This window comes from Echeneis naucrates, chromosome 18 (genome assembly GCF_900963305.1).
Source record: "Echeneis naucrates chromosome 18, fEcheNa1.1, whole genome shotgun sequence".
Classification (NCBI taxonomy): Eukaryota; Metazoa; Chordata; class Actinopteri; order Carangiformes; family Echeneidae; genus Echeneis; species Echeneis naucrates.
In genome coordinates this window covers 4161024-4188292 of record NC_042528.1, presented here as the reverse complement: position 1 = coordinate 4188292, position 27269 = coordinate 4161024, and the positions used below count along the sequence as shown (strand labels likewise).

Below are 27269 nucleotides of genomic sequence, written 5' to 3'. Positions count from 1 at the left end.
ACCCATGGAAGCCACCTTAACGGGCATCAGTAATCCTCCACTTAGGCCACAGATTTTTCTTTTAAGGGAGCGGGGCAAATAAAGCAGGGGGAGAACAAGTGGAGCAAAACGTGTGGAGGCCCACCAAGTCTGAACCAAAAACTTCCAGAAAAGGAGACACTCCTTGCGCCCAGGCGTCCCTGGAATGTTTCAATAACAGCCGCGAACACGAGAAAGTGATGTGCACGGCGGGCCCCAGAGACCAAAGCAGGTCGGGAGAATGAAAAGGCAAGAAGAGGCAGAGTGCTCATTTAATTAGCCGCCTCGGCCTCCGACATGCTCTCTGGATATAAGGTTAATGGATTATATGTCCACAGACAGACAGAGCCGGCAGCTGAACTGAGAAACACATCACATGCTCGGCTTTGAAAGTTAACAGTGAACAACGAATAGTGTGATAAAAACCCATCGTGCATTGACCGCATGCCTTAATGGGATGTGACGCACTCGTGCAACCAATAGGCATTTTGAGCAGCAGCAAACACAATGAAAAATAATTCATGTGGCTCTATTAATGCAGAAAAGTGACCAGAAAGTACATATTGGATAAGCTCAGCTGGGATTAAGTGTTCTGTCTGTAACGTGGCCTCGGGGAAAGAAAGCTGAGGGTTAAGACTTTCCCAGTGGACGTTTGAGAAGCTTTCTGTTTAGGTATACTGCCCCATGTCCTCTGACCTTGTTGGCTGAAAGATTTAAAAAAAAAAAAAAAAAAAACGGCAGCAAAAACAAACCAGATGTGTTTAGAAGCAAATAACAGCCATTATTTGAACCTTGATTTCAAAATTCTCCACATTTAATTCCTTTTTAAAACGTTGTGTTTAGTCTTTTAAAAGACAACATTCAATTCAAACAGAACTCAACTGCTTATAAATATTATTTGCTTCCCTAAATGTCATCTGACAACAATGTCTGTCTTTCAATTATGAAGGATCATGTTTTATTTTGATTGTTTGCCTTCATTGGAGGCGTGCCAACTTTGACATGAAGATAAGAAAGCAGGACGCAGATGAGTTAAACAAGCAATGTCCTGCATGACGCTCCCGTATGCTGCAGGATTTATTATGACTCATGATTGCATCCTCTTGGATGTTAAATTTGCACAGCGTTGTTGGGGATGTGTGCAAAATATAAATATCTGTGCTGTCCAAATCAACAGCTCAGCCCTCTGCATGGCCTCAGAAGAGATTTAGTATGACAGATAGAAATTAAGGAACACTCAGAACAGCATGTCCAAAGTTTTACTGTTCCCTTTAAACCAACAAGGTCTGTCAAAACAAGCTGATGTCAGACCGTGCGGGTTTTTAGGTTCATTTTGAAAAGGGGCACTGAAAGTAGAAGTCAGTGGTCGCGGACACCTCTGTCACTGCATTTAGCACCGGAATGTCTCGCTCGGCTAAACTGTAACTTGACAGCAGAAAGGAGGTTTGACTCTGAGCCAGCTTTTACCTTCCTGTTATGTTTTTTCAAAATGGTGAAAATATGAATATCAGTGTGGAAGTCAGGAAATCAAGACAAAAGCGAAGTCACTGACAATAGTGTAGAGTTTTCCCATGTGATCCAATAAATATGTTGAACACAATGTCAAAATGTCAACAACTGAGTGACGAGATGCATCTCCTACCAGCAATTAGCTAATTTTAACCGCAACAGGCTTCGAGCTTCAACAGAAGTGTAAGAAGAAAGTAAGTCACTCTGTTATCATGTCCTTAGATGTGTAACAGAATCTGGGTCCATGTTGGACCAGATCAAGTCAAGGTGGCTCCTGCAGGTCCAGAGGACATTCTGCTGATACCAGCGCTAAAATGGATTAGCAGCTCATTGCATTCAATCAGCTGAATCTCATGATTCTTTTGACTAAAAATCAACATTGTGTCAAACCACAAAATCCAAAACAATTAGCAGCAAAAAAAACCCCAAAATGCTTCTTTAGAACAACAAGAATTAATGAGTTGGACGGCATTAGTCCCAATGAGTGACCCCTTTGATCTGAAATAGTTCTTTGACCAAAATATCAACAATAGCAGCTTTATTCTTACTTCATTCTTGGTTTCTGTAAATTAATTTGTTATGGACACAGGTTGGAGCATCAGTGGAGACAGGCTTGCAAGGGGACAACATACTTAAGAAATCCACACCACTCATGGCCCCTCTTGCCCAGGCCACCACGTCACGTGCCGCCTGCCACGGGAAAGTCCCTGAAATCGGACAGGACCAGTCCTGACACCCAATATCTAACTTTAAATCCCCCTCAAACATATATAGATCCATTTTCCTAAAAGTCAGAGGGATGTAGATATAACATCTCTCGCTCCGATCTGTCAGGAGGCCTCACAGTGAAAAACAACAAAATGGAATCAAGCATTTTAAGTTAAAATATCTGAGCTCAAAAAAGGTAAGATTTCACTGTCAGCACTAAGAATGCTTTTTTGGACAGGAAATGACACGCAAATCAAGAAAGTCATTGTGACAGTTTTAGGCATCTGTGAAGGGCACAGCATTTGCTTCTTCCTGTGTTAAGGTGACGGCTATTATCACAGCAGGATCCCACCCTCATAACAGGATGAAGCTGTGACCCCTCTCAGCCTTTTATTCTGTGTTTCTGCAGTTCAAACACAAACACTTCATGTGTTTCAAGCAATGATTCCTACAATTAATTAATTCATGGGTATTTTCAAAAACAGTACAAAACACAACTATGTCAGGTTTTTAATATTATAACATTGACAAAAGTAGCTTTCCTTTAAAAAGATGTGATTGCAGATTCATTTTCTTTCAGCTGAATAGCTGGTAAAGAAACTACCCATTTATGTTTGTACCTGTTTTTCAGCTTGGAGAGAAAACCCAAAGAGCGGAGACTCGAGAAAGAGAAAGAGGAACTAAAGATGTTTTTGCATATGTTCATTAGCATACGTTTTTTTTTTTTTTGCCTAATGGTATGAAGGGCTCACCAAAAGCCAGCAGTCTGTGCACTGACAACTGTTGGATCAACACTTGATCAAAAGTGGGCTGGAGCAGGGCAACAAAGGCCCCCCTTGGGCTGTGAAGGCACACAGTTGTGCTACTGTTGGTCAATCACAGCAGGAAATGCCGTACAGCTGAGTACATTGACCTACATCTCTTATTGAGGCACTCTCTGGATGAGTGAATCAGCCTAATGGATGCCAGCGTTGTCTGCTTCCAAATGATCTACGACACACGAGCGTGTGCATTAGAGTCAAAAATCTAACAAGAATTTGTTTCTGGCAAAAAGAAAAAACACTTCCTCAATGGGATTAGTATCTTAACGTCTACGTGCCAGTAAATCAGCTCATCGATTGTTTCAGTACGTGTTCGTGACTTTAGCTCTCTGCCATGCTTGGTGACCGTTGGTACAGTGAGTAAACCATTACATAAAGCTCCATTATCTCCCCAGTGAGCCTGGCTGAAAGCTGAACCAGCTCTGTGCCGTACTGACAGATCTCAGCAGTAATAAGGAACACACTGAACTCGTCGCATCAATGTCAGTACTGGGTCACCAACAACCACAACAGGGAGCATGATGGAAAACTCACATGGAAAACTTCACCAGAGACTTTATAAATACACCAGAGGGGGTCAGTCTATTTGGTGACGGGCCTCATTAGGTAGGATCACAGTCCTAAAGCCCCTGATTGAGATGGGAAGCAGCTGTCCACTTTTGGGCAAAGCAGAGCGACTGAGCAAGTGATCGGCGTCAGGCCGGCGATGCAGCAGCAGTTTTTCATTTGAAGTTATTAATGATGCATAACTGGATCCATGCTCTCTTTTGACAAATGGATTTTACATCTATTTCTTCATTGGCAGCTTAATAAACTTGAAAACTCTCTCCTACAGACATGGAAAGTGAAAGTTTAAGCCAAAGGGTCAATGGATAATTCTGTGCGAGCTCCTTTTCACAAGTGACAATTTTCAAAATATACAGTTTGATTTGATTCATCCTAAGTGTAGCTTTAAACCTGCAGTGAGTTGTTGACTAGCTGGGGACCTATTAACATAAAATTGACAAAAAGTATGGCAATTATTTTAGCAGTCACCTATATACACATCCAGCAGATGTCAAACGACATTTGTTTCTAACAGGATGTCTATTATTCCCTTTGCTTTTAGCTCTGCTTTGGTCTCCATCTGCCGCTCAGGGAAATAACTAACTCTGAATGGACACCTGTTTCAGGAAGCCAGAGGTGATGAGAGTGGAGCTACAGTCAGTAAAACCATAACAGTAAGCTGAAAGAGGCTCCAGCAGTTGAGTGTTTTAACATCAGCAGTGCTAGGTGAATTTGTGCCGAACAATTTCATCAATCCTCCATCAAAATTCATTCATTTCATTACTGGAAAAATATTTATTGGGGCATCTCTACGCAATAAAATATGCAAATGTTCAAATGGCCACTTTAATTCCCTTCTCTTAGATGTCAGGGATGTAAAGGGGCAGCTGCAGAGTTTTTATTTATTTGTCACTCCTCTACAATCTACAGTCCGTTCTAGAAAATGAGGGGAAATGGCTTTGCCTGTTGAGCTGCGCACTACAGAACCAGGACTCGCTGATGCTGTTGGCTCCCAGAGAGATCCCAAAGCTGGCTCTGAGGCTCCAACGTGACAGTAAATAAAAAGCCTGGCTCTCTTTCCTCAAGCATACGTGTGTTAGGGTGATAGAGTTATCACGAAATGCAAAATCCTGTGCTTCCCTTCAAGCAAGTACCGACAAGATAGGCAAATGTTACACCTCCTTTCCAAACAAATCCCTTTATTAATGCAGTCACTGCTTTGACACAGACAATGTCACCTCAAATTTGGCTACATGAACACTTGAATGCTCTTTCCAAACACACGTGGTAACAGAACATAACATGGCAAGTCAAAGACTTTGTGTTCATGTCACCACAATCGAGTTTGTGTAGTTTAGCCTATGGACGACTATCTCTGCCTCTTTAGGTTACATAAAGCTCATGCTAAGAGGCCCAATATCTGAGACATCTATCATACAGAGGGCACATTACATGGGAACTAGATGTTCTTTGCAGCCAGAGGGAAGGGCTTTGTTTGTTGTAACGCCAACAAGCTAAATACACAGCACCATTAAATCAAGAGAAGACCACGTTCACATAGCCATTCATCCAATCCCCTTTAAAAAAAAAAAAAAAGAAAAAAGATATTAGCAACATTTTTAACTGAATTGGATTAAGTTTTAAAGGATGTAGATCTATAGCACTGAAATCAATAACTTCTTCAGAGCCTAATCCATGAAGGAAAACAGAATCAATTTTACATTTTTATTCCTTTTCCAGACCTCAGTTCAGGTGTTCTGTGTGATGGCTGGGGTTGCTGTAATAAGAACAACCAGCTAGTGTCACATGTCAACTAAAGTCTTCATACTGAATTTGAGGTTTAATGTTTAATATCCAAAATCATTGTAATCATCCTCCGTCATCGTTCCCCGCTTTATTTCAGAAACTACATCCCAGCACCTGACCTGGCCTTTTGAAGCTCCTAAATCAGAGAGAAGCAGCCTGACCCACCAAATGTTAAACCTCGCCCTCTCCAGTCTCCCCCACAAACGCTCACAGCATGCTAAATGGCAGCTTTGAACAGCAAACTGCATCAATAACAACAGCCTTGCCTCTGTGCCTCTGTGTGTCCATGCGTTTATTTGCAGATGTAACTTAATGTCCTGATGTGTAAATGTCTTGGATCGAGTGCCAAAACCATAAAAACAGTGAAAATCCTTAAAGGGACACCACACCTTTTATGGAAAAGTAGTTGCCAGACAACGTGACATGCTAATCTAAAGGAGTAGGCGATGTCACACATAGGTGCCAGGTTAACGTCAGCCAACATGGCGTACTATTTCTCTCCACCACAAACGTCTGAAAGCTTTTGGCAGTATCTGACACAAAGCTCCTCACTAATTCTCAGGTGATCTCATGTTGCCCACGATGAAAGAAAGAAAGAAAGAATGTACGCTGTTTTCTATCAGCCTGTCTTGTCTGGACGCCCCCCCCCGCCAGTACTTCATTCACCCTCTACATGCTCTGATTTCTGAAGGGGTGTCTGTTGTCATGGTCGCCATGCCAGCCTGTTTCAGCGCAATCAGCTGATCCCTGGTGCAAACAATGCCACAGTGGTGTTGTTGAATGATAGCATTCATGAAGGTAGCTGCATGGAACAAGTAACTTCACATTCAAAATACAAGACCACAACCTTCTCCTGCAGTGTGTTTGGAGAACGCGGAGCATAAATAGGTAAGAGTTTTGGACTGAATGGCAAAAGAGGAAAGGGAAAATATTAGAAAAACAAGAAAAGCAACTAAAACCGTCTGCATGCAATTGCAAAAATAAGCCAACCTTTAATTTCTGGGAGGATTTATATGTTATTTCTTCTCTCAGAGAGCGCAGACTTGTTTTAAAGATGATTTACGAAAATATGTGACACAGAGCACCTTTAACCCCCAAAAATACGAGCGTTTAAGAGTCACTGAAATTAGGTAGGGCTTCATCTACCCAGAAAACACTGCATACAGAGACTACATTAACACACACACCGAGTTGTGTATTCCTCTCCTGAGGCCATGCCAGCGCAAAGACAGCTGACCTTTCCAGGGAGCTGGCTGGGAAATGGGTAACGCTGCGGTAATGTTTACTGACACTGTATAAAGTCACCGCCATCCCTCCATCCTCTGCACCTCATCGTTCGCCGGGACAGAGGCCCGACATCATCCTTCAGCCCATTTTACACCGTTGTGCCACCGCTGTGGAAAAGGGCAAGTGTTCTTTTGCCTTATTAATCAATACGCTGGGCATGCCCAGTTCATTTTCAGGAGCTGTTTAACCAGACAGTCATGAACGCTTAACAACTTTCTGGGATGAGGTTTATTACTTTCTCCAGCAGGGTTGGATGTGTTAGGTGCACATAAATATATAGATGAGGCTACATGCTTCCATTTACAAGGCTTGTTGTGTGCGTCAACGTTGGCATCACAAGACAGAGCTTGTTGTGTATTTGTGCAAAAGGCCAAAAGGGATTTCATGTGGTGGCACATGAAATGGTCCTAAAGGTAAACGCTAATGTTTCAGACATCTTGTTGTATGACTTTGGGTACACGTTCCTCTAACACACCAGAGAGTGTAAAAGTGAGGATGCGGTCTCAACTGGGAATTTTTGTTGCATTTTCTGGCATTTTCTTTGTTGAGGGATGGAGTTTGCTCTGGAGTTATCATAGAGATCTGTTTAGTCATGGGGTAACACATGATTGTAATTGTTGGACACAGATCACAATCCCTGTCTCTGCTCAGATCAACTCAGCGTGTGATGGTCGTACTCTGATGAAGGACCAGAGATGCAGATGAAAATGTAAATGCTCTGGAAATGTATCCAGTAAGTGTTAAAAAGCACTTGAGTTGTTTGTTTTTGCTAACTCCTGCCTGATCCTTTCACTATGCTAGTTTAAAGCTAATAGCTTAGCATGAAGACTGGAAAAAACACAGGCGAACTCACAGTAACACAATCCACCTTTAAAGCTCAATAACAATCACACAACTTTTTTTAATGAAATACCCATTTTAACGGAGGTTCATCCTGAAAATTGTGGACCCTAACCCCTAACGAAGAGAAGAGGCTTATAACAAAGCGCTTAAAAGGCAGAAAAGAAAACCATAGACACCTCTACAAGACTGTCACAATGCATTAGCAGGAAGTTCATTTTGAAAATGTTTATACAAACGTCCTCTCCAGTTACACATCCACCACTTATTATACACGCATTAGGTTTTCTCCGACCTCATCTATCAGTCTGTGGCGACTTTGAGTTGACTGTTTATTTTAGTGACAGGGCCTGAAATAAGAGGTTTCCACCAGAAAAGTAGCAGAAGAAAAATGAAATAAATCACCTAAAAGACTCAAACCTTACAACACAGTATCGGAAATGTAATCTTTAAATACGCATAAAACAATCTATACTGAGTAGGTTTTCACTGGCCAGATACTTCTCTTTACCCTGAATGTTCATTTTGTTGTTTACACCCAAATGTTTAAACCTGCTGCAAATACCTCACGCAGAGCATGTTCTGGTGCAAAGCTTCGGCCTGTGTAAGAAGGTTTACCTCTGTTGTCCCTGTGCAATAATCGAAAGAATCAAGCAAAAGAGGAAGGCATTTCTGCACACAGTTCCCTCTCCTTTATTTAACCCAGTCACACAGCGGCACCTGTTATGTTACAAAAACCTGTTAAAGAAGCGGACGATCAATATTGACCGGTTAGTAACAGATGCAAATGCGTGGAAATCCTCCTCTCGTTGGATGAAGTCAATAGTGCTTTTTCAGAGGAGGGAGGGAGTGTGGTGGGAGGCAGGAGAGTCACCTGTGGCCTTTTGAAAACGATCAGCATGAGTCAAATCACCCACCATAGTAAACACAGCAACACTTATTAGCAGGCGGTTGCTTTGTTTGCAACTGTGTTTGCAACACTTCCAGCAAAGCTGCATGTGTGGAGATGCGTTTGTCATTTCAGTGAAACATGAAGGACGAGAAGAGGACGAGGAGCACCATTACAGTAAATACGCTTATCCTCAGGAGGGTGCATACTGCATTCCTGTCATGTCATGCAATGCAATGCAATTCTCAGCAATGTACAGACAGAGAGAGAGACAGTGTGTGTGTGTGGGAGGGGAGAAGGGGAGGGGGGGGGGGGGTGCAGAGGAGGATTAAAAAAAAAAAAAATCTGTCGACATAAAAATGCATCTCTTCACATTAAAAGCCCCTGCGTAGGGCTTTCCTCGGCTTTCCCCGAGAAAGCCATCTGGGAACCAGAGGGAGGGTGTGTGTGTGTGTGTGTGTGTGTGTGTGTCTGTGCAGGGGGCAACACTGTACATGCGTAAATAAATTGGGGAGAGACTGAAGCAGACATGGACTGCGCTTACCTGTGGTGGCTACATTTGCAGCATCAGACGAGTGTTGGGGGAGATCAGTGGAGTGAGTGCACTCCGAGCCCAGTACCGCATAGATGACGAGTCCACGTAGCAGCACATTCAGCACCGTGTGGATGTAACTCATGGTGCCTTTTCTATCCGTGGGACCGGGACTGGGAGTGCGGATGGAAGTGGGGGGGGAATCCCGGGATAAATACTAAAAAAAAAATTAATTAAATAAAAAATACGGGTGCAAAAACCAGCCCCCCCCCCCCTTAAAAAAAAAATACAAAAAAAAAATATAATAATAATAATACAATAAAAATCTGTCTTTTTTGTCGTGAGACACCTGGAAAATGCACCAACTTAAAAAAATAAAAAAAAAAAATCAGAAAATCCCGCAGTAGATGTTTGCAAACCGGCTAACAGCTAAAACAGAGGCGGTCATAGCTGACACCGAACCTGACGGGAGCGTGAAAAATGCCCACGAAATAATGATAAGAACAATTTTTATTATTGTGACAATTATAAAAGTCCATGGTGGAGTCGAGGGCAAAGGGGAAACTACTTTGAAGGAAAACCCCTTTCATTAAAAAAAAATAAATAAATAAAATGAAAACTAGCAGCCTCTGATGGGCTCACCGGCTGCAGCTGCTCCGGGGGGGTGACTACCGCGAGCTACGGCAAGCGAGACCCCCATTTCTAATTCAGCCGATTTGAATTAAAAATCACAACGACAGCATAAATAATAATATTAATAATAACATTAATGAACGACCGTGTGGTGCTCACGGGGAAGCTAGCACATGCAGCCCGTCTGAAGGAATCCCCCCCCCCCGCCGTCCAAAACAAAAACAGCCGCTGAAGCTTTTCTCCGGTTGTTTGTCGGTTTGTTGTGTAGATATCCGTGAGCTTCAGAAAAAACGTGTTAAATCCTTACGTGGGAAGAAGAAGAAGAAGAAGAAGACAACACAGTCGCTGGACTTCCACGTACAGCACACAAACAGCAGCATATTGAGCTGTCTCCGCCTCTTCACACCAAAGTAGCAAATCCCATCGCATCAAAAAAAAAAAAAAAAAAAAAAAAAACAGAAACACCCCGACTTCTTCCTCCGCAGAAAAGTTTGTCTCTTTGTGTTGTTGTTGTGTTGTTGTTGTTGTTGTTGTTGTTGTTGTTTTCAGTCAGCTCTCAGTGACTCTGGTCGTGATCCGGCTCATTCTCCTCCTGTCATATCAGCTGCTCGCCGGCTGATGGGAGAGGGAAGTCGGTATGCAAAGTGGTTTGACATCAGGGTGATGAAGATGATGATGAGGAGGAGGAGGAGGAGGGTCAATTAACAACACTGTAGTATTTCCGTTTTCCTTTATTTCTTTATTCATTAGTGAGGCTGTTTGTCTCCTCCGTGTTTTACACCCACAGGTTTCATGCGGATGTTTTCCTTTTCCCTAATATTTTTATTTATATATATTTATATATATTTTTTTTTTTTTATGGATTCTTGCCAAAGCAGAGGAATCCCCCCCCCCCCCCCCCCCCCATGGTGAGGATGACACCACCATTGTTCTCCACTTCCCCTCTCTAAGTTTTTCCTCCAGTCTGAGCGCTCTCATTGGCTGGACTGTCCCAACATGGCAGAGCCTGATTGGCTGCTCCTACACCACTTTTTCGGTCTTTTAAAGATGCTCAGAGCGGGAAATAAATGAGTCACATTGATTAACCATGAAAGACTCTACCCCCACTAATACACACTGCTACAATCAAACACAATGATATCAATAAATATCATCATAATAATTCTCTTGTGTGACTTTAATCCTACCTCATCACTGTTAAAAAAAACTAAACATTTTCTGTTACTTCATGTTCAAACTAATTCAGACTTTCAACCTTTAATAATCACATCCATCCGTCATTTGTTTTTGTTCCTTTTAAAACAGACTCTTACTCTTACAGTATGAAATGCAGTCAAAAACATACAAAAGATTTAAATCCACGCAGTAATAATTTCATTAAAAAAACAAACAAACAAACTGGTAAATGGACTGACAGATCAGATACTTTGTTTTCTAACAGCTACATTAAGGATGAAAACTGACACCCCCCAGAAGCCGGGGTTTCCCATGTGGAGGGACTGTCAGAGCCATCCCATGCAAAGTGAGTTCATTTCACTATTTGGGTGTGTACATCATGTTGGAACATGGTATTTTCATATCAAAGCCCAAACAAAAACAAAGATGACCACAGATGGCAGGATGTCCTGGGATGCCCACATGAAATGATCAATCCAAGCATCATCCTTGAAAATCTTTGTTTATTTATTTATTATACAGCATGCGGTGAGGAGTGAAGTTCAGGATTAGCATACTCAGCCGACTCATTTAGAGGTTGGAGTTATTGTGAGTGATGTTCTGGACAAAGGGGATTCCAACTCAATCTTTTCCAAGTGTCTTTTGGCTTCTTCCCTTTTGTCAGGTATATTTTTACCTTTCATTTCTGTTCCAACACTAATACACACATTTCATGACAATATAAACACAATGTAGAAAAATCTGTACTGTAACTGTAAAATATTTATATAGCTTTGGCACCGTTTACTGGTCGAGAACTGTCTCAGTGTTGAATTTGATATGGTTGGGAAACATAAGCTTGTAGTTGTTGAGTCATTTTATATGATCAGCAATGAGAGCACATAACCCAAACGTCAAACAGGGCACTGCTGCCCAAACATTTAATAACCTCACTGTACTTGATACAGCCTTCAAAGAGAGATCTTTCAGTAATGTCCAGGCCCAGAGTGTTGATGGACAGAAAGCACATAGTCCTGCAGTGCAGCACAGCAGCCACCAGGAGGGACTGCCCAATGAGCCAACTACACAGCAAGTGATAGCTGTCTCAGGAGTAACAGACTTCTGGGGGCCAAAGGAGTTGCATGACTGATAAAAGAGTCAGCCGTGGGAGTCCTAGTAAACAGGTGGCAGATGTAGCAGGAACCATGAGACAGGGGGAGACGAAAGGAAAGAACAGCATAATTCGATATGAGCCCGCAGAGGGGCGGGACGGGGGGAAGGCAGCCAACAAACAAGGGAGGAAGAGAGCAGATGCTACATGGAGGAGGAGGGGGGCAAACGGTCAGGTCCCTCAATCCTGCTACCTGTCACTTACCCAAATACCTATGGTCATCTTCTGAAGCAAAATATACTGTCTCAATATTTACCGTGCCACACAAACCGAGAGGAATATTCAATTGTGGAGCAGGAATGGTCAGATCAGAGGGGGAGACTGACCAAAAAAAAAAAAGCTGTCAGATATGTCACGGTTCTAATGCTTTCAGGTTTAATAAAATAAAATGGAGGAAGTGATTCAACAGTGTTTCATTTTATTTGGAAAAATCTGATCCATGAACTTGCAATGAACATTAAAATGTGTTGGATTAAAGACATTGGCATTGGCAAAGCACACAGTTAATAATGGAAACCTGATTTGATTGCATTTAAACCAAAGGTGACACTGTCGTTTTTCAAAGTAGGTCAATACATTCTCAGTTAATAATTTAATGTGAAAAAGTAACCATAAAATGTTCACAATGAAAAAAAATAAATACTGGCACTGAAGGTGCTAATTGTCCCTTAAGAGCGCAATATTATGCAAGTCTGTCATAAATACAATGTATTGTAATGTACGTGTATACAAAGTAGCTTCTAATCATATGAGTTACAGTTTTAATTTAGCTTGTGTCTTTTTCTCAACACGTTCGTGCCAACTAATGCTTCCAATCTCCTCATTCATCAGTAACAGCTTTATCTAATAGTGCTATAACATGCAGGAGCCATGGAGCAGAATAAATTGCAAGAGCTAATTAACACTTCATTAACCAAGCTTGGAGACGTTACTGTTGTTCTCTCTTGCACGCTGCTATCGCAATACAATTACCACTGCATGCAACTCATCGCTTAATGAGCTTCTCAGCTGATCCAAGCACTGCTGTGCGTATCATGTTTCCTGCAGAGCATATGGCTTATGGAGGTTAGCTTAACCTTATCGGTCTGTAGGCTATACTTATGTACCGTCTAATATCTAATAACAGAATACAAGGTATTCACTATTTATGGTGCAGACATACTAAAGAAGGATTTGGCTTGTGCTCAGACTACAGCAGGATGGAATGGGTGATGCCAATGTAGGTTTGCCTTTGTTGTTCCTTGATATCCAACACTATAGTCTAGTATTTCTTTATACACGATTAGTCACATTTGTGTGGTTATGGCATAGCAAAGTGGCATCTCTGTATCATCTCTTTACACCCCAAGTGGTATGTACATACCACGACTCGGCTTGGTGCTCCTCAGATGGCAGTGGCAAATAGAAAGATCTGGATGAGTGGCATGACCTTCAGAGTTGAAAGGTCAGCGAGGACAGCCTGCAAATGTATATGTCAAACAAAACGCAAATAAGATTTGTCATCTAAATTCTTCCTGACCACTGCATTTTTACCTTCCCTGCAAGCCCGTGAGAAATGCTATAACCTATAGCCATCCCTGAAGAAATCTTCAAGGATTTAAAAAAGAATCACACACCAACACATATATGATGATGCAGGATGCTTGGGAAGCGTCAATCCATGCTTAAAGAGTCCACCGCTCACCACCCTGTCCTTTTGGGATCAGTGGGAGATTAAATTTAGGGACCCTATCGAGTTAAGAGAGAGGGTTTAATATTTCAACGCTGGGCCTGAGGTTCTAAATATAAGATAAGGAGCAGTGTGTTGTGATAGCTTCTCTTTCTGAGGGCAGGTGGTAAATGAGCAAGCAAATAGTGCCTGCCAGTATCTTAGACCAGCAGATCTGCCTGCCGCCCCATGCGTCACATTGTAGTTTAACCCCATCACCCTCAGGAGAACAGGGGGATGAAAAGGGGAGCGAGTGAGTCATCCAGTGGTTTAATCGTCGGTTCAGATATATGATAGTAGGCCCACAGTATGGGAGTGGGTGCAGTATACAGCGTAGGCATGCACAAGAATTACATTACTAGTTACTGTAATCCTGCAACATGAGCTGCTGTGCAGAGACTAATTCAAGGTGCACTTATTAGTTGTGTGTTTGCCAAATTTGCAGACCAGAAGTCCACTGAGCATTATCATGGGTGCTCCAACCATGAACTGACTTTATCACTAACTTGTTGCTTTATAAGTGATGTTGGAGTATGGAGGCTGATGACATGACGGACTGGTACACAGAGCACAGACAGTGAGACGGTGAGGCTTCTATTCTGTCGAGTTTTTTGGTTTTTTTTTTATGTGCAAGCAGGACACTGGGTTACTGGTACTGGCTGGTCATCAACAGCTATTTACAGCCATTCAGAAGAGTGCACGCACACACACACCCCACAGGTCCAATGATCATACCTCTGCTGAAGCCAATGACGTCACCTCCATCAGGTTCTCGGCCCGGAAGGCAAACACAGCAGCTGCTAGGACTGGAGGAGGTAAGTGAAAGCAAAGAGGAGAGAAGGAGAAAGAGAAGGATTGCATAAGAGGAAAGAACGGGGGAGTAAGGCATGTGGGCGAAAAGGGAATAATAGAGACAATGAAGCAACAAGTCACAGTCATTTTGAATGTTGATTGAGTAAGAATATAATACATGCATACCTGCAACTACCTCCAGCGAATCGTAACCCAGGATACGATCCCAGAGAAGGAGGAGCTGGTCAGTGGACAGGTAACCAGAAAAGGCCCGCACCATCCACTTAAAGGCAATACGCAAGCTGAGGACAGAAACATGTCTTCACTTCACATTATCAAGAGCTTGGCGTCCAGATCAAGCAGAAAGAAAACTGTGAGGACTAACCAGGGAAATTCAGACTTAACTTTTTCCATCTCTAAATTCCAGCAATGCACCACAAGATGGCACTAGATCTTAACTACAGGTCTGCAACAAAACAGCAAAACCTCAAAGAATGAAATGTATCTATGTACCAGGGGGACGTGACCATGCACGCCTTAAAGTAGATTTGCCTACTGATACTTTGTGAAATCTAGTAATTACTGAAACCTCCCTGCACATTGAACATGTCAGTAGAAAAGTGTTTGGAACTATATGAAATAGATATGACCAAACTAATTCTGTGCTCTTGTGGCTGACTAAAAAAGAATACTTTTATGTCCTCAAAACACCACATTTATTAGGCCTTTGGTTAAATTTATCCTTTAAACTCATCACTCAGTGGTATTGGTGGTACATCTTCACCACTGCTGACTTCACGGGTCAACAGAGGCCTGTGATGAAGCGGCATTGTACTCACGGCTGAGCGCCAATCTGTCGGAGGTGGTAGAACAGCTGGGGCAAGTGAGTCTGGAGCAGCCGCTCAAACTGCAGGCACAAAGACACTATACCCTGCAGGAGCACATATGTAGTTATTGTAGAGACAGACACCAAAAATTTTGATCTTCAGATTTAGCAGTCACATGCTAAATTTAACAGTTTACCGAGTGAGAGGAGGAGATGGAGTGTAACCTGAAGAAGTACCGGATGTACATTTCCCTGAATACACTGTACAGTTTGGATGGCTCGTTGTATAAGAAACACAAAGGTGCCACTGCGGGAGAAGTAAACACATCCGCATAAATCCACACACGCATAAGCACTTCCTGTTATATCATGCTAATGATGGGTTATTCCAAAACATACTCACCATACATTGAAAACCCATGGAAAGGTATCACACCTGTTCAAATTAGTTTTAAAGATGTTTATTCAATCAACATATATTTCAGTTTCTTATTGACACTTTGACAAAAAAAAAAAAAAAAACTTCGTTAGAAATAATGTTGATGGCTCACCATTGGGAGGATATACAACAGCACACTCCTCATCTCCAACTTTCCCTGGAAGGAAGACACAACCAAGATTTGAAGCACAATGTCGCTTGTATGTGTGGGTCCTTGGTGAAGGACACGTCCTCTCACCTTGGATGTAGGATTTAGGAGGAGTGGCACTGTTGTATTTGAAGTGCTCCAATACAGCTGTGTCCCGGGAGAAACACAGCAACACCTGGGAACACACAGGTTTGGGATTAAACATGCTCACATACCAGACCCACACACAGACGTTCTACGGAGGTTAAAGCCTCCAGACGCACTGTCTGACACACACATGCACACTTGGGACCATTAGATAACTGTTTGAACCTCCTTTAATTATCTCAAACCAGTTCCTCCAGTAGCTGCGGATCAACTCACACCTATTCTCAGGATGTTTGTTGTGAGATGTCTCTTCAGATCCATGAGGTCCTGCCATGGACGCCAAGCTCTGTGCAAGCATGCACCATGACTTTAACCATCTGGTGTTATCTTCTGCCTTATCAAGCATCTGTGCTGTCCCTTAGCTGACGCCAAGGGAACTAAATTGTCTCCATTAAACAGTTTGCCTGGCTGTGGACTTCACAGCAATTTTCAACTCTTTATAATGAGACATGGTTCACATCAACAGATTTTTATGACCCTCAAACTCAAAACGTTCAAGTGATTTTTGTAAGTCAAAGTCAGTCTAACCCAAACCTAAAGTTTCCAATGTCACACTTAAAAACAATACAAAGATCTCCATGTCATTAGCGTAAATAGTTTGCTTTTTCATCACAGTCACAAAGCTGAAGATTTCACCATATGTTTAAAGACAGACTTAAGTGTAAATGCAGATACTACTTCTTCCTGCCACTGTATTTGGATTACAGGGTTAGTATTGTAATATTATCATTGCCAGGAGACAGAGGCGACAGGCAGTAGTTAATACATTTGGCTTTGAGTAGGCTCTCGGGTAAGAATGTCATTAATTCGGAACACCTGGATCCAGCATTTCAGGATGTACTGAAGCAGACAGCTGCTGGGTTACATCAAATTGTACACATTTTTTCACAAAATGACCATATAAGTGGGAGCTCCTTCCATTACACTTCCATTTCTGTGCCATTTGGAGAACAGATTTCATTTCCAGCGACCACTTAAGATGAATTACATTGGGGGAGGGATCATCTGTCTGAGCAAAAATGAGATGGGCAGCAATTCATAAAGCCTTGTTAATGGGAAAATACGGAAAATGGAAGAAGATGGGGACCGTAGAGTGTGTCTAAGCTGCCTCCTGTCTGACCTTGACCAATTTTCTCATTGGTTACAGAAACTGGGTGGTCAACTGTCTTGGAGTGTTTTTGTCTTTTTGTTTGGATTGATTGTGTACTGCAAGGCCTTATCTCAGGATGGCTTCAAATACATTTTCTATATGTTTGAACATAATTTCAAAAGGTGATTATGAAATGTTTATTTTGCCTCGATACCACAGCAGAGTGCATGTACATTTTTACTTTGTGCTGCTAAATATTTCTGGGTATAAACGGTTTTGTTGGGTACCTGTTGGATAATCTTCCATCAGTTCTGGCAAATTGACTTTCTTGAGTGCTCTTAAAAACGTAACTACTCATTTTTCCCCCTTTCATTCCTTCGGATCATAACAGCACCCGTATGCTGTCCCAATAATAAGCACATTGTTTTAGTGCCTAGAGAATATATCACTAGTCAATATTGACAGGAATAGTGGTGGTTTGTTCTTGCTACACCTATGTACTCATTGGTTGGCCACCAAGGCTCATGACTTGGTGGCTAACAGCTGCTGAATAAACAGGTTGCAAAGTATATAATTGTTTTTATCAGCCAAGCAGAGGCAAACAGAGCAGTGACGACCAGAAGAGCTAAAAAGTCACATCCTTGTCTAGACTGAAAATGTACCTGTAGATTAAGAGGAACAATGTCACACAGTAACTACCGACACAACGTTGAAATGTTTTGGCTGATCAAACAGCTTGTTATTGATGATTAAGCTCTTATCTAATGGAATGAAGATGGCAGATGAGATTTGGTGGTTGAATTTAAAAATAATGCAGACATTCCCTTTGCTGTTAAGACCATGGAAAAAGGCATAAAAGACATTTGGATTTCTGAATATGCTGCAATCTATTTCTAATAATAGAAAGAAAGCTGAACTGAGGGGATGAATTTGTGCTCACCTGATAGAGGAAGTCTTCAAACACAAAGTAATAGTCATCATTGCTGGCTGTAAGCTTCACATCCTGAAAGGTTAGGCAAGTGTAAGAACAAAATTTATCTGAATGCGTAATGTTTAAGTATTTTAAATTAGTGTAGCATCCTACCTTATAGATCAGGTTGTCCACCAACAGGTCATGTTGTATAACTCCAGCTTTCAGCTGTTCGTAATGCATCATATCCTGGGAATGCAAAGAAGTGTTACATTCATAAATACATTTTTTCATATAATGAACAAACATGCATAATTCTAGATTTCTAACAAATATAGTGAGTAAAAGGGAATATTATAAAAAATCATTTTTTAATTACCCTCTTTAAACCACCTTTAAATCAACATTATGTATTCTTCACGACACCCACGACAGAAAGATTAAACTGAGCCTTAAGGACAGGTATAGTGTTTCCGACCACATGGTTAAAGTCAAATGTGTCTCCGGTTCTGGACAGGTTATCATAAATGAAGCACAGACCAGGCAACAGTGTGGTTGGTGTGATAAAAACGTCTTCTGTGGCAGCTGTGAAGCACACTGGCAATGATCAGTGCTGCGGATGTGAGGAGAACATCACTTTGACAGCTAAGATAGGACATTGAGACCACTGTAGTCATATGGACGGGGAGTTAAACTAAACGTTTATAACATATTTAAAGATGATTTGATATCTTGCTGCTAGAGAGTAAAAATGTTGTTTGCAGCAATCCTCCTTGGATACATTTCCAGAGAATAAAATCAACATGAGACATCAAAACAAAAAATACTCTTTTCCAAAGTGAAATATTCCCAGAGAAATGTAACAGGAGTCATAGGCCTGAGGCCTATATGTGCTTTTACATGTCTCTTATTTTTATAAAGCAAGGGCATAATTTGTTCCACAAGATGCAAGAAAACCTGCAGACAAGTGAAAAGCGAGATAATGAACGTTAACTGTTTAATGTATTTGCCCCTGTGTAATCCAGAGCCACAGTGATACTCTCTAGGATTCGGCCAGTTCCCTGTAAATCTCCCTCAGAAATCAATCCTCCCATCAAAAGTATTGTTTTATCAACTTGGCCTAAACAGGGAACATTTACACAGTGCTCTGCCACACAGGCAGGCATCCGGTGTGTTTGGGCTGACTCTGCTGTATCACCAGGATTTGATTATCTTAGCAATTGTACACATAGCACAAGCCGCAGGGCGCTAAAATAAACAGGGTCTAACACACATATTATGTAGGACTTGTAGGTGAGCTGGTGAACAGTATGTTGGTTTTTACTGTGACATGTATGTGCCAGGATGCAAGATGGTGCTGTAAGGATTCTCCAATGAATGATGGAAAAAAAGGCTGAAAACTTGGGAGTCAGTGCAGCTGTTTGTGTGGATGGCTGCTTTAAGAATGGGGTGCAACTCAGATGAGTGTGATTGTGTCTGTGTATAAGGCAACAGTACTGTTGGCTGGTTAGTGGAGTTCAGGATGAGGGCCCACAGGTCTGCCCGGAGCCCAGTGGGGCAGCCCTGCCTGCTGTACTGCTGTGCCGCTGCACTGTCCTGATCCATAACCACTATACAATGTTGAAACAAAAAGAAAAACACAACAGAAAGAGAGGTGTGAATGAAACAGAAAGGCATTTACAGAGAATCCACATTCCCCTCTTACCCAAATGTTTATTTGATTTCTTGAAACGAGGTAGATAAGACGACTGAGATCATGCTTATGTCTGTCTAATAAATATGAATCTGGAGCCAGGAGATAGGCATCTTAGCTTGGCCTTGCATGAAGACTGGAAGCATGGGGTCACAGCTTGCCTGGCTCTGTCCAAAAGTAACAAAGTCCGCTGGACAAACTCTTTGCCAGGAGCAGTGACTTCCTGGAGTTTCCACTGGTTGCCTGGCAAAGCTCACAGAGATGACAGCACTCCAGGAAGTTGCACCTCACTGCCAAGAAACACTGCAGCACACAAACCCCTGTTAAGCCGCTAACTGTCATTTTTATGGTCAATTTTTTGTAGAGATTAAAGAAACGAGTTATAAAGTGTTAAATACTGGACCAGGTCAGAGACAGGTCTAGAGTGTCCCTGTTCCCAGTATTCATGCTTAGCTAAGATAACCAGCTGCCACAGTTTTTTAAATAATGAATATGTAATGATCTTCTAATCTACAATCTAAAGGAAAACGTACCTAATATTAGCTAATATGAGATAATTTTGTCTTAATAAGATAATATTGTCCTACAGTTTAAGTAGATTTTGACCACTGATGACTGTCACACTGTCTCGTTTAAAGACAGACTACGAAGGTGAAGGGTCGAGAAACAAACACTATATAAAATCCTGAAAACTGACTGAACTAATCCTGTGCAATCTGACACTTAAAACAACAAGGACAGAAAAAAAGCCTCCTGACTTACTGATAGGATGACATAATATGTACAAACAGCAGTCTGCCAAAATGGGGCACAGATTACTGAATCAGCTGGGAACACTGACACCTGCATGTTTTCAGTGACTGCACAACATCAGATCAACTCTCACACTGTTAAGAGTTTTGTTTTCTACAAGAGAACTTTTAAAACACCTGTCAGGACACAAATACTACATCTTTCAGCAGAGGCCATGATAGCTGTAAAATCATGTAGACCCCAACTAATTTGTCTATTCAATATCATGGCACATTAATCTGAGATCAGTTGTGTTGGTTAGTCTAAGATACATGTCTTTTAGTTTCACAGCTGTGCTCAGACATTAACACAGGTTCACAATTTCATCCTAGCCCAATTGATATCAATAAAAAAATCATAACACAGACATTCCCATAATGGTGATTATTTGACAACTTTCCAAAACACCCTTAAACATTAACATGCTGGAAAAAAACTCAACATATCCATTCAACCCTAAATCTGTGTAGCGACGGTGGCTAAAAACACACTGCCTTTGAATTAAGGTGCTGGCCAGTCATTCCATAAACGAACACACTCCTCGCCTCTTTAATTTCCTATTTGAGTGCACTTAACACTTGGCCTGGACCACGAATCTACATTTGGGAGCCAGCATGCAGCCGGCTGAGGGTGAAATAGTGATCAGGACCCTGTCGCTGTGTATATAAAACACAGCCGGTGTTTTTCAGATTCTTGTTGATTGACGTCTGATTGGCTGTCCTATACTAAGGTTGGTGTTTACACCAGGTTCATAGCAAAGCAATGAGTTAAAAGCCAAAGTGTCTCTGTTGCAGATTACAGCACTCGACAGGGCTTTTTTAATGGCAGTCACTGACATTAGGTATTTTCTGTGAATATGTGGTGGTCAGTGACTGAGTCAAACAAATAAAAAACAAAAAGCATGGCTGACGTGATAATCTTTTCCTGCGTTACACTTTTTAATCATAGTACCAGATTCTATTCTTTAAAATTATTTGCAAAAGCCCTTACATGTAAAAGATTAAGAACTTAACCAGTCTAAATATTGTATGAATGTATAAGAAAACTACAAAATACAAGTTTAGAAATGTAGCCTAAGCTTCCTTTACTTAATATTGACTTAATAGGTAATAATAATGATAGTTTAATGACACTCCTGGTAGGCCCTGGTTGAGATGGAAGTTGGGTGTTTGGAGCCAGAAAACAAAACAATTCACAGAAAGATTGAAAACTTAACAAATTAGATCCAAAAACCAAACACTTACCCTTTTTCCCGATTTGAACATACTCGTTTTCAAACAAGTCTGCACAGCGTTAAAAAAGAAAGCCAGAACAAAGCGATTCATCAGTAATGGACTAGAGGATGGTGGTGGCTGAGTTTTTCAAACTAATGTTATCGTTTTGATTTACAAACACAGAGACAATAGATATGCCTCTATTTAAAGCCCGTACACCAGATTGTAACTATGTCAATATCTGAATTTAACAGAGATATTGCTTGAGAAATTCCAGATGAGGCACAGGAAAGGAGTACACACTGATATGAGGTCAGTTTATAGACCATTCAAATACTTGTTAGGTAAACACAGTAAATGCAATAGCATTTATTTGAGTATTTCTGATTAAAATCCTGTGATTAGAAGAAATGTGTTCAGGTTTGATCTCAAAAGGCTGCTGTCTGATAATGAAAACTTGCTTTATATTACTGTGTTACCAGTGACATACTACACATTTTATTTCATTAAAATTCCCCTAAAGGTTTCAGAGATCACTTAAGCGTGACACAGCTGTACATTTTTCAGCTATGACAGTATCCAGGGTGCCACATGTGCTTTTGACAGTATGCAGAAACCATTAGAGGACCTGCATGTAGGACTGAGCAGTATGTTGAGGTGAGATTGGAACTTTTCCAAGCATTTAGGTGAACCTTCGTGGAATGTAAAAACAACATGAAATGCTAACTCAAAAGCCAGTGTTTGGTTTGTCTGCTCTGGGCTGTTGTAGAGAGATAATAGTGCAACATGGCAGACTTCTTAATAGGAGACCTGCTCCAAACACTAATCAAAACCTATAATAGGTATTCATATGTTATATGTGTTTTAAGCACTATATTCCATACTGGTCCCAGTCTTTTAACTAGATGGCCAATTAAAGGAATGGTTATCATGTACCTGGATGCATGTGTGCGTGGTCATCAATCCCCAACTGGCCTGTGGTCAGGTTTAGCTCTGAGTAGGCCTGTCTCTGCAAGTTCAACAGCAAAAAAGAAAAAAATAACACCAGAGGTTTCAAATCCATTGTGCATCAATTTCCTGCTGCAGTGTGATACACTGTTATATACATTGAACTCACAGTGAGGTCACTAATGGACAAAACGGCTGCAGGTAGACAGACACACAGATACACACGCACACAAGCAATAAAACTATGACAGATATCCTCGGGGATTCCTACCAGCTGTGGGATGTCCCTGACATTGAGGGGAATCTGAATGAGGCCCCAGTGGCTCCTGGCACTCACGTCCTCGCTGCTATCATGGTTGGGGTTCCGCAAACCGATCAACACCTGAGCAGGACACACAAGCATTAATGCACTACATGTAGTTCATTTTTCTTCTTTTAACACCCAAAAAAAACTGTGCTGGATGTCCTTCTTACCTCCAAAAAGTCTTTCGGGGCGTAAACAGGTCTAAAATGGCTTAAATCTGCAGACAGATGCAAACACATGAATGAATCTTAATAAGTGAAATCCCAGTAATCTTCAATAACACGTTGGTAGTACCGCTTACAAAGGACACTTCTCCAGCTGACCAACGCACTCTTTGTTTACATATGCAATTTCAGAGCATGTTTAGCAGCTGTAAAATCTAGACTATACAAATGTATCCGGCCATGAAGTTTGCTTCATCAACTTGAGCTTGAATATACTTCGGAGTGCATTAGTGGCAGCTGACTTCAGTTTGTGCAGGCAGAGCTGGCAGCTCCTGCAAAAGTCAAAGGAACAGGGCAGGACAGCTGAATCACGCTCAGGCAGCTTGAAGTGGGACTTCCATCTGCTGTCTATGCAGCAAGGCAGTAAATTTAAGTGCCTTGTCATCTCAAGAACGAGGGCACGTTAAGGTTTTGGAAGGAAGAGGGGTCTTGCTCGTTATCGCAGCTCGGTCCAAGAAGTCTGGACAGCTTCTATATTCACAGCCCAAAGTGTTTACAGCCAGGGGACAGCAGACAGTCCTAAATGTTATTATACAGTGCAGCGATGTGATAGCATTGTTAGGACACCACGATTACTTGGTTCTCTGCATATGTGCTGGCTTAAAGTGCAAATGCTTGGTTCATTGAAAGCCCATTGAAAAATTTTATATTAATAGTTTTAGTCTCTCCCAAAAGCTGTGCTTTGAAGCATAACAATAAACCATCAGTAAATACAAAAAAAATTAGGGGCAACTCAAACTTTAGTATCTGCTTCTTAGATGTTGCAGAGCAGAGCATCCTAAAAAACTTCATGGATAGATAAGAACTAAAGCAAACATGAAGTGGTAAATCTCGATCAGAGATCAGCAGCTGTTAAATACACCAGTGTGTGAGCAATGTGGCAGTTAACAGTTACATAAACACTAATCTTTTGTAATGGGTAGATTGAACAAAGCCAAACCCCTGGGTAACATCTTCAGACCTGGTTCATCAGTGCCCATCTCATTCCATTTGTTAGTGAGTTCCTTCTGCTCCACTGGAGGCCTCTGTGGAATGAGCAGAAAGAGCCTAAAATCCTAATGCCACACAGCCGAAACAGAACAAAATAAATATGTCAAACGAAAATGTTCTTCTGGGGTTATTAATATAACCATGTGTGTAAATGCTGGCAAGCAGATTTCAAACAGTACTCCCTGCCTCATCAGTGAAAAGCTCCATCTTCACAGGGCTAAACATGTTCTTGGCTACAGTCAAACTTTACCTCATCATTAATAATGCTTATATTAATAACACTCATAAAAAATTGTGCTAAAACAATGACACAATGCAACAAAAAATTGCAATGTTATGGTGCCCCTTGCAGTACTAAAACCTGAATTAAGAGCAAATATGTGATGTTAGTTGTGATTGACAGCTACCATCCGGGCCAGCGGCACTCCCAGTTCTGTACTCATGCTGTTTAGGCTTTTGAGGACACGCTTCTCCCAATTCACCTGTGTAAAAAAAACAAACATACACACATGTGGCTTCAGACAGTGTGTTACCAAGAGGTGATTGTTTAAAAAAAACAAAAAAAAAACAGGTCACATTCTTGAATTTGGCACCCAAAACACTTGAGAAGATGAAGAGTTGGAGAAATAAGTGAAGAACAAGTGAGGAATCACAAAGATACGAGGAGACAGACTGACCTGCGCCTTGCGCATGTAGGCCAGCGGCTCTTTGAGATGCTCTGCAGGAGCCGCAGGATGGCTCGGGGGCAGCTGGCTGCAGTGAGCAGTGTTTTCACCAAAACAAGGACAGATATGAGGTTTTGAACCCGGTAAGTAAACAAACAACTTGCTTTTCAAAATGATAAGTGGTTGAAAGAGGTATGTTATCAAACCAAGAGCAAATAAAACGTTCAGATTTTTCAAGCAGCAGACCACCATTAGCGCTGTGCACTTGCAGCTGAAATTAGTCAGTGCACATCTCAACCAGATGCAGCAACTGTCTTGTGTATTTTCAGTGCTGGGCATGCTCAGAGCATATTGAATGACGCAAAATCTCGGTGGGTTAAACAACATCCAGCCTTATCTAAACACATATAAGAGCACATAGGGATGACGAAAAGCAAAGGCAAAAACGAGGCATTAGTCAGTGTTATATGTCATCCTTTAACAGCAAAGGATTAAGTATTCTTTCTCTCTGAATCTTCAGAGTAACAAGAGTATGTTACTGTTAAAGGTAAGGGGGCACAGTTAAAGAGTTTTCCAGCCACTGGCTTCTAATAAAGATAGAAACTGAGAGGGCATATCAGTCTCTTATGGCATAATTACTCATGTTTTCAATGAACCACTATGTTACAATCACTTGATAGTCTCCTGATACAGTAAATTGGCAGTAGACAACTTAGCAACCGAATTCTCTAAACTTTAAAATCAAACTGAAGCATTCATCCATTTCCATTATTTAGTGTGTGATACTTTCAGAAGATTAATCCTAGATCTTACACGCAGAAGGAAATGGTATGTGCCATTTGGGGGTATATTTCTATACTGGGGGGACTTTTATTGATAAATGACACCTATGGGGGGATTTTTATGCAGATATGGATGGATCAAGACTGAAATGAGTCTGCAGCTGCTCTCTTATTGCTTTCCTGGAACACACAGCAACAGTATTTACTTCATTTATGTAGCACTTCAGTTTCAACCCACCTCAACTAAATGAAAACATCATTTGTGCAAAAAGTGTGTCCGTGCTTCACACAAATTCAATGTTTGACTGGATCTAACTTACACATGCAGCTCTCTGTACACCGCATTCTGCAGCTTTTTCTCCCAGCCTGCAATCATCACAAGCACAAAGCAAAGATAATATGCCAGTTATGTTTATGTCAGTTTATGTCTCACATGAGCTATAAAAAAAAAACACATTAATGACCAACCTGATGTTTTGAGAAAACTGCGTACGTCCTCTTTGAGAGACTCCAGTTTTATCTCAGGCTGATGTAAACACTCCTGAATTACAGTGGAGGGAAAAAATACAAAGACAGGTTGGCCATCTTGCAGCCATTTAAATGAATATTTTTGCATTAAGTTGAGCTCAAAACACACATCCAGCTGTTAGCAACCTGCTCGTTAGCCGCATGCTAGCAGACTCACTTTCGCTTGTCTCTCTAACTGAGAGTGTAAATGGCTTCCTTTGAGCCGCTGCACGATCTGAGCGATGGTCAGAGACAACTCGGTGCCTTCGTCCATCTTCTCTTTTCTCAAAGCTGCAGGAGTTTGGTGTCTGAAAATCGGCCGCGCTTTCATTTAATGTGCGCTAGCAGCATCGGCCGCCCCTCTCCTCGGAGGTTACTTAGCAACCGGGGGGCTACAGCGAGCGTGCACCAGAAAAAACAACCCGGCGCTTCAGTTCCCAGGTGAAAATCTGTTCCGGGGTGTAAATCAAATGTGAAAATTTCCTCCTAAAAAGTAAAAATATATTCTTTAAATTCCTCACTAAAAACTAACAAGCATATGTGATCTTTTTTATCTTGTTTCATTTTGTTTTATCATATTTTGTCATATTACCGTATCCCTACCAATTTTAACATGCCGGTTCTAACAATAGAAATTCTGAATGTAATGTTTTGAAAGGAATGACAGGAAATAAGCATCTTGTTTGCCTCTTGTATGGAGTCGGCTCCTCTGAACGTGAATAAAATATTAGAGTTGGCGTTGTTGGAGCATTAATGGCAGCTTATCTGCACCACCATCACAGCAATTACAGCTTGATTCAATGAGCTTTCATATTTGTCCTGACATGTTCACATGAAATGCCACAGCAGGAGATGTCATGCTTTGATTCGGCAGAAAGGCGTGGACATGGATGCAGAGCAGAACACTGAGCCTCCTGTCTGAAATAATGTTCATTCCCCTTCATGCACCTTCATCGCCCCTTGGAAGTGACCCGGGGCGTTATCAATAGCTGCAAAACTATTACACAGCCAAGAGGAACAGGCTTATTCAATGCTGCCCACTTCAGTTTTTTAGAGCACCTCTATGACCGCGATGATTTATGACAGGCTGTTTTCTAAAGAAGGCTGATGCTGACAGGATCTAAAGGAGGGCTGAACTCAAGAATGCGACCTGTGCACAAGTGGCCAGAGGCGCC

At 41.5% G+C, this 27269-nt stretch overlaps 2 protein-coding genes across 4 annotated transcripts in view; both read right to left on the bottom strand.

Annotated features, from left to right (window-relative positions):
- stim2b (stromal interaction molecule 2b) overlaps window positions 1-9223 on the bottom strand; it is a 32164-nt gene extending 22941 nt beyond the window's left edge. Inside the window, exon 1 of one of the 2 annotated variants that reach the window (XM_029526633.1) lies at window positions 8969-9223. In XM_029526633.1, coding sequence (XP_029382493.1) covers window positions 8969-9101 — 133 coding nt within the window. In that variant the 5' untranslated portion in view covers window positions 9102-9223. The remainder of the gene's footprint in view (window positions 1-8968) is intronic. The other variant, XM_029526632.1, reaches the window with a different exon arrangement.
- A 3929-nt stretch (window positions 9224-13152) lies between these two features.
- On the bottom strand, window positions 13153-26473 carry tbc1d19 (TBC1 domain family, member 19). 2 transcript variants are annotated; one of them, XM_029526752.1, is made up of 21 exons: window positions 26273-26473; window positions 26056-26128; window positions 25908-25953; window positions 24818-24893; window positions 24548-24622; window positions 24112-24175; window positions 23097-23143; window positions 22894-23004; window positions 22611-22683; window positions 21705-21743; window positions 19473-19585; window positions 18150-18224; window positions 18006-18068; window positions 15919-16003; window positions 15793-15837; window positions 15645-15677; window positions 15439-15548; window positions 15255-15346; window positions 14602-14717; window positions 14359-14429; window positions 13153-13374 (listed from the first exon to the last, which is right to left on the bottom strand). In XM_029526752.1, exons 1-21 carry the CDS (start codon window positions 26423-26425, stop codon window positions 13300-13302), a joined length of 1635 nt encoding a protein of 544 aa, XP_029382612.1. In that variant the 5' UTR covers window positions 26426-26473; the 3' UTR covers window positions 13153-13299. The 2 variants fall into 2 exon arrangements, with proteins under 2 accessions (XP_029382612.1, XP_029382613.1); XM_029526753.1 differs by lacking the exons at window positions 24818-24893; window positions 25908-25953; window positions 26056-26128.
- Between the last annotated feature and the right edge of the window lie 796 nt (window positions 26474-27269).